The 7,825-nt window shown below is 36.6% G+C and overlaps 1 protein-coding gene across 1 annotated transcript; it reads right to left on the bottom strand.

Annotated features, from left to right (window-relative positions):
• Window positions 1–4,102: 4,102 nt before the first annotated feature.
• On the bottom strand, window positions 4,103–6,055 carry LOC115966625 (L-type lectin-domain containing receptor kinase IX.1-like). The gene has a single exon (XM_031085824.1). The coding sequence runs from the start codon at window positions 6,053–6,055 to the stop codon at window positions 4,103–4,105; it is 1,953 nt and encodes a 650-aa protein (XP_030941684.1).
• Between the last annotated feature and the right edge of the window lie 1,770 nt (window positions 6,056–7,825).

The following is a 7,825-nucleotide window of genomic DNA, read 5'->3' as shown; positions in this document are numbered from 1 at the left end:
GTATAAATAAAGACTTTATTCAAACTCGTACCAAGTCCTTGTCTCCTTGATATTTGAAAAAAAATTATATGAAATCAAAGTCTTTTATTTATTTATTTATTTAATATATTCAATGATGTTTTCGGAACATGCGAATTAAGAAATGGACACACAAATCCTAATGTAAAGAATGACCATCTCATGGTCTTTATGTTTCTCCATATTTCATCGGAAATTGTAAAGTGTCAACTTTCAACCCCATTAAAAGAAAAAACAAACAAAAGAAAAAAAAAAAGAGTAAGGAAAGAAAGAAAGTGACTGGGAATAATATAATGTTTATTTAATTTGTATTATTAGCAAGGGAGTCAATCTCGTACCAAAGGTTGTATCAGTTTAATCAGCAGAACGATATATTTCAGTACCGGTTAATATTAGTGTACTGTTTCGGATTTATCGCTATTTTTATATTTATAAATATATATAGATTATAATAAAAATAAAAGTTTACCATAAAATATTATCTCAATTCAGAATAAATTATTCATGGTTTTAGATTTTATATAGCATATTAAGAAAACAAATAATATTAATAAGTTAATGAAATAAGTTATCATTCTACCCTTACTAAAATTCAAAAATTACCCAAAAAAAAAAAAAAAAAGCTTATACCTATACCGGCCGATACACTCGATACTGGCCAAAATGCCCAAAATTGGCCGTTATTTAAACCGGTAAGAAACGTTAATATTTTGGTATCAATGCACGTATTGGTATGGTAAATACTGGCCGGTACGATACTGTGTCAACCACCTTGATTATTAGGACAGTAATGTGGTAGTTGTTTGTCACTTGTTTTTATTTTAATATATGTTTTATATTCTCTAAGAAAAAAATTATATGTTTTATATATTAAAAACAAAATTCAGCCTTATTTTTTTTTATCTTTTAATTTTTAATTTTTATGATAAGAGGTCATATTTTAAAGAAAGCAATTTGTTCACCTGGCAAGTTTCCACAAATTACTGAAATTAGAGTATATTTAGACAACACCAATACATATGAAAAATTAAGAAAGCTTTTATTGATCAATTGTGAAAAATGGAAGCAAATAAGAGAAAGGAAGATATAGATTTCTAATCTGATTCAAACCCTTTATCCTTAATTTTTTCCAAAGAAAATGCTAGAATTTTGAATTATTTTACAAATTGTTGATGTGGTGAATGTTTATTGCAAGATAAAAAAGTGATGATAGTGGTAAGCCTAAATGAAAACTAATAAGAACTTATCACATTAATGGTTTGTAAAATTGTTGTAAAAAAAAAAAACAAAAGCATAGGCTAGATTGACCATGTAGTAAAGGTGAAGTGATAGTGTTGGATTAACAAGATCTTGAATGGCATATCTTAAGTTGATGCATTTATCAGTGTTGTGACCAGTCATCTAATCATACTGACATATTGATTAACATCATGGTTTCTTGGCAAAGGGTTTGGCGTGAGTCTTGATTCCAATAGGCTCAATAACCCTTTGACTTTGAGTCGTTTAAAAACCTTGTCCAAAGGCAAATATAGCTCATCAAACTTCCTTCATGGCTTAGGACTTCTATGCAGATAGACGTGATCGAATGAACCGTATTGGCTTTGTTGCCTTGTTGGGTGCCATGGTTTTCTTCTTTCTCATTTAGGCCCACATGCTAATGCTGGGGCATTTCTTCAAATCTAGGTGGATCATGCAGAGTCTTTTAGAAGGTAGAGATCATTGTCTGATTAACCAGGCTGACTAGCAAAGCTATATGTTGGGCTTGATGATGAAGTCGAGGTTGGGCTTGTAGTATATTTGGTCTAGGTGAAGGCCAAAATGGCCCATTAGTATTAATTTTTGAAATATTTAGCAACAGAGCACTGTTTCGGAAATAATTAGGGAAATACCACTTTTTCGGGCCCTATAGCAGCGTTTTCCTGCAAATTTTTTTTATAAGTCCCATAACAGGTTCAAGGGGCCCTATAGTGGCGTTTTTAAGCCCTATAGTGACGTTTTTGGGTCCTATAGCGGCGTTTTCCTGCAAAATTTTTTTACAAGTCCCATAACAGGTTCAAGGGGCCCTATAGTGGCGTTTTTAAGCCCTATAGTGACGTTTTTGGTCCCTATAGCGGTTTTCCTGCAAAATTTTTTTATAAGTCCCCATAACAGGTTCAAGGGGCCCTATAGTGGCGTTTTTTAAGGCCTATAGTGACGTTTTCGGGTCCTATAGCGGCGTTTTCGGAAAAAGTGGTATTTCCCTAATTATTTCCGAAACAGTGCTCTGTTGCTAAATATTTCAAAAATTAATGGGGCCATTTTGTAGGTTAGTTGAGGTTTAGACTAAGCTAAGGAGAGAGAGGGAATGGACTTAGATGTTGGGTTTGGAGAGCTTGGGCTAAGGTGTGGACTTTAGTCTTGGGCAAATCCTCTGACTACGAGGTTTGAATTTTGAATTTTTTATGGGGTACGTGCACCTTCGAACTATATGTAAAGTTGAAGGAAAAATGACAGTAAATATTTTGTGAATTTGACAAAGCGTGATCCCCATTTTGACTCTTTCGAATTCTTTGATTACAAGGGCCTCAAGAGTTAGACTTAGGCTATTATCCTATTTGGTTTCGGGTCTTAAGATACCTTTCAAGCATGCTCATAAGAATTGAATTTGGGCCTTCACCCTATTCGATTTTAGACTCTATAAACCGGCAAAAATGGCCCATTACCATCAATTTTGGAAATAATTTGCTCAGAAACACTGTTTCCGAACTATATAGCAATCTACCACTTTTTCGGGCCTATAGCGGCGTTTTCCTGAAAAAAAATTTTATAAGTCCCATAACAGGTTCAAGGGGCCCTATAGTGGCGTTTTTAAGCCCTATAGTGACGTTTTTGGGCCCTATAGCGGCGTTTTCCTGCAAAAATTTTTTGTACGTCCCATAACAGTTTTAAGGGGCCCTATAGTGGCATTTTTAAGCCCTATAGTGGCATTTTTAAGCCCTATAGTGACGTTTTTGGGCCCTATAGCGGCGTTTTCCTGCAAAATTTTTTTTATAAGTCCCCATAACAGGTTCAAGGGGCCCTATAGTGGCGTTTTTTAAGCCCTATAGTGACGTTTTCGGGCCCTATAGCGGCGTTTTCGAAAAAAGTGGTATTTCCCTAATTATTTCCGAAACAGTGCTCTGTTGCTAAATATTTCAAAAATTAATGCTAATGGGCCATTTTTGCCCTATAAACCAGTGTTCAAACATGTGCCAAGCATTGGGCTTGGGCCTTAAGCAAGCAAGGGTTAAAACAACCGCAAACAACGGCCTAACCCAAGTAAATATGAATGAGAAATGTTTTCATAACAAATTTTAACTAGTAGGTAGTTATTGGCTGTTATTGGATATTACTTGTAGACAAAAAATAATTTTAATGGTGGCTTTAAATTAAAATCAATAACAAACTTTTTTTTTTTTTTTTTTTAAGTATTGTATAAATATTGTAGATATAATAGTTTTTAACGTGAATACATTAATAAGCTATGATTATGGAAGAATCTAAATAAGCCATTATACGAAGCTGAAGAGTAGGGCTAAACATTCCAGCTACTTAAAGACATAATATATCTCCCAAACCGTGTGTGATGGGCTGATGGGCACATGTTGGTCGAATGGTACTGCTAGTCCCGTCATATACACACTCGATCGCTAGACCAAGGGTATTGTCCATGAGTTGGTAGGCTCACTAAGGATACATTGGTTTAAGGGAGACCGCGATACGAGGCTACTATTACCGTGGTTTTCGAGCTAATCATGCAATAGCTAGTTGCAATTCACACGTATGCCATAGATGCTCATGCAAATAACAGTTATCAAAGCAAACAAAGACTGAATCTATTTGCTGCTTTCTGATAATGTAGTACTTTTTCTAAACCCTATAGTATTGTATACTTGTATGATATTAGTTAGCACAACAGCTACAAGGAAACGAATAAGAATCCATTTAAATGTCAAAATCCACAAATATATTTATATCATTCAACAATGGAAAGCGTTGCATCATAGTAACATAAATACTGTAAAAAAAACAAAATTACATCCTTAAAATGAGACTGCGGACTAGCTTACCGGCCAATATTAATAGATGAAAAAGACACATGGGGCGCAGCTATACTACTAGCTGGAGGGACAGCAGGTACATGAACATCATAGTTGGCAACTGGCATCTTCTTCGCAAGATTTGGCAGTGGAGCTTCAAAATTGAGAACCTGTATGGCTTCCCTTATGGATGGCCTCATGCTTGGATCTGGATGAGCACACCACAGTCCAGTAATCAACAAACACTCCATCTGTTTCATGTCAAACTCCATACTTAATCTCCTGTCAGCCATATCATGAAGCCTTTCATTTCCGTATGACTCCCAAACCAAAGCAACCAATGGAACATGAGGACCCTCGAATTCAGGTTCTGTTGATCTTTTTCCACATGCTATTTCTAGTGCTACCACACCAAAGCTAAAGATATCTGACCCTTTTGTGGCCTTGCGCGTGCTTATGTATTCAGGTGCCATGTAACCAAAAGTTCCAGCTAACCCGGTTGTCTTGATGCCCAGCTTTTCATCCATAAGCCTCGCTAGACCAAAGTCCCCAAGCTTTGCATTGAAATCTGAATCCAACATTATGTTGCTTGATTTAATATCTCTATGCACCACACATTGTCCCGAGTCTTCATGTAGATAAAGCAATGAAGAGGCAAGATTAAGGGTTATTTTATACCTTGTTGCCCAGTCAAGCATTGTTCTTTCTCCAAAAAGGTGAAAATCAAGGCTACCATGAGGCATGAACTCATAGACAAGAAGGAGATCACCAAATTCATGGCACCAACCAATTAATTGTACCAGATTTTTATGTGTCAACCTACTAATGATTTTTACCTCTGATATGTATTCTTTTTTTCCTTGATTGGAGCGTTTAGAAACCTTTTTAACTGCAACAAATTCATGCCGATCACTCAAAAAGCCTTTATAAACCCCTCCAAACCCTCCTTCCCCAAGTTTGCCATCTTCTGCAAAGTTGTTTGTGGCCCGAACTAGTTCATCATAAGAAAACCTCTTAGGTCCTGTACCATGTTCGATTTCTCGTTCCATGGAAGAGTCACCATTACTTACACCGTCCTTCGCTTTTTCTCTGCTCCTCCTCCAAACAAATACCAAAATTAAAACTACCCCACAAGCTGAAAAAAATCCACCAATTACACTACCAATTATTAATCCTCTATGGGAACTTTCTGAAGAAAAAATTGTTTCAAACTCCCATGAAAGAATGTCATGCGTCTCAAAATACCAAGCAGATCCAGCTGAAAAGCCAATGGATACCCATTCAGGCAGATATGCTGTTAGATTAATAGTGTGTAAAAGATTAGTATTCCCACCAAGAAATGGGCTGTCAGGGAAAGCCCATGATACACTCAAATTGTTTTTTTTAGAATCATAACTGATCCTTACATCAATTCTAGATGCATTTTTCATACTTCGGCTCAAATCTGTGCTTACAGCTGACTTGATGGAGTTAATGTTGATACCAACATGTTCACTATCAGTTTCATCCCATGTATTATTATAGGTGTCAAACTCAACAGCAACTAATTCTTTTCTGTGTATAGTGAAATCGTTACATTTGCTAATAAGTGCAAGGCATCCTCCTTCAGCATCATTTGGAAGATGAGAACCATTTGGTGCAAGGAAAAATGTAAGCCCATCTTGGCCTGGTGAAGTAATTGTTGATATTTTGAATGAAAAATGAGTAGTGAAGTCTGTGGATTTACCTGTAATCGGATCGAAAAGCTGCATATCTTCAAAATATGTAGCTCGGCCCGCTGCAGTATTGTTAGTGGAGTAACTTGTGAGTGCAAGTATTCCATTTTGGATGGAGGCAGTACCATTTAATTTTAACCTGCCATCTTGTTTAAAATCAGGGAACTTGAATGATAGAGCATGATTTAAAGGAAGATGGAATAGCAAGTAACAAACAAAGAGCCAGTGATAGAAAGAAAGAATTCTAAGGTTGATGAGATCCATACTAGGTAGGAAATGCACTGGCAGTTTTGGAAGTATGAAGGAAGTTAAAACAGTGTATAAAATATGAGACGCGAGACTATTTTTAAGTAGTTGCTAGCTTCATGTTATATAGGGAAAGTTATGGTCAGCTTTCTTTTTTACTTTTCAGCTTATAAATTGGTAAAAGGATTGTCCAAACTCAATGTGTTTCCTCAACTTTGAACTTGTCCAAGTTCAAGTTAGATGGTGCACTGCTATGCTGAAAATTGATATTTGCTTAATGATAAACGGCTTTGCAGAATAGTCTGAGAAGACTTTTTTTTTTTTTTTTTTTTTTGCAGAATAGTCTGAGAAGACTTATTCATTAGTTCCATTCTTTGCATTATGGACATTGAAGTTGAGGGGCTTAAAAGTAATTGAAAAGAAATTTTAGTTAAAGCTTTGTCATAAATTTTAAGTAAAGCCTACGTAGAAATCAAACGAATAATCATGCATATTTAAGATAGAGATATAGCTGGGTACCATGCTATCCAGATGCTGAAATGCATGCTAAATTTTTCTTAGTTTGACAATATGCACACTATTAATTAGGACATAAGCCGGCTCTTGAGTCTTGAGTCTTGACTGGGTACTAGCTAGAAGAATGGAAGTCTTTTCATAGTGTGAGATGGCCTAACCTTAATTGAGACTGTACGAACACGTTTTTTAAACTACCCCTTGACCATTTTATGGCTATTTATTTTTTGGGGTCAGTGTACACTGACATGAAAAATGAAAATCAGAGTTTTCAAAACGTTTAAATTTAAACGTTTTGAACAATGTCAGAATGTGACTTTTCAAAACGTTTAAATTTAAATGTCCGAATGTGACTTTTCAACAATGGAGCAAGGCGAGAATGGAACTTTTGGATATTCAGGCAATTGATTAGAGTCTTTGATTCTACAAAGAAAAATTCAAATGCTGCAATAAGTGAATTTCTGCAATATTTAATCTCCACGAAACCCACCACCACCTACACAAAACCCACCACCACACAACAGGAAAACCACCAAAACACCACCACCCACACCACCACAACAACAACAACAAAATCAGAGATCAAAGAGAAAAAGTAAAAAATCAAAATCACAAACAAATTTTATTACAAAAATTTCAATATATACACTTTAAAGAAATAGAAATCTGCTCAAAACAATTCATTGAACTTCATACAAATTTGGTCAAACTAAGAGAGGGAGGAAGAGAGTGATCGAAAACTTCAGGGAAAGAGAGACGGTGACGAGATCGAGACGAGATTGGCGGCGCCGATGAGCTTTGGGTCGAGAATGAGAACGAGATCGGTAACGACGGCGTGATGAGCAACGAGAACGAGATCAGTAACAACGGCGTCGATGAGCAACGAGAACGAGATCGGTAACGATAGCGCCAATCAGCAACAAGAACAAGATCGGTAAAGACAGCGCCGATGAGCAACTAGAACGAGATCGGTAACGACGGCCCCGATGATCTCGGCTGGACGATCTTGGTGGCGCGAACTTGACGACGCAATCTCGCCGACGGGTCTGGGGTGGGGCGCGACCTGGGGTAGCGAACTCTCTCTCTCTCTCTCGTCTGTGAGCCCGGAAATGGTTTGAAGGTAAAACAGAACCTGCATTCATTTTCCGGGTCAAAGGCCTTAATTTTACGGTCAACTGAAAATATTTTCTGGAAAATTTATTTTTCATGCGCAACCAAACACCCGCATTTACGGAAAAGAATTTCCGGAAGTGATTTGAAACCAAAACAAACATA

Source organism: Quercus lobata, chromosome 11 (genome assembly GCF_001633185.2).
Source record: "Quercus lobata isolate SW786 chromosome 11, ValleyOak3.0 Primary Assembly, whole genome shotgun sequence".
In the NCBI taxonomy this organism is placed as follows: Eukaryota; Viridiplantae; Streptophyta; class Magnoliopsida; order Fagales; family Fagaceae; genus Quercus; species Quercus lobata.
This window is presented reverse-complemented; position numbering and strand designations above follow the sequence as displayed.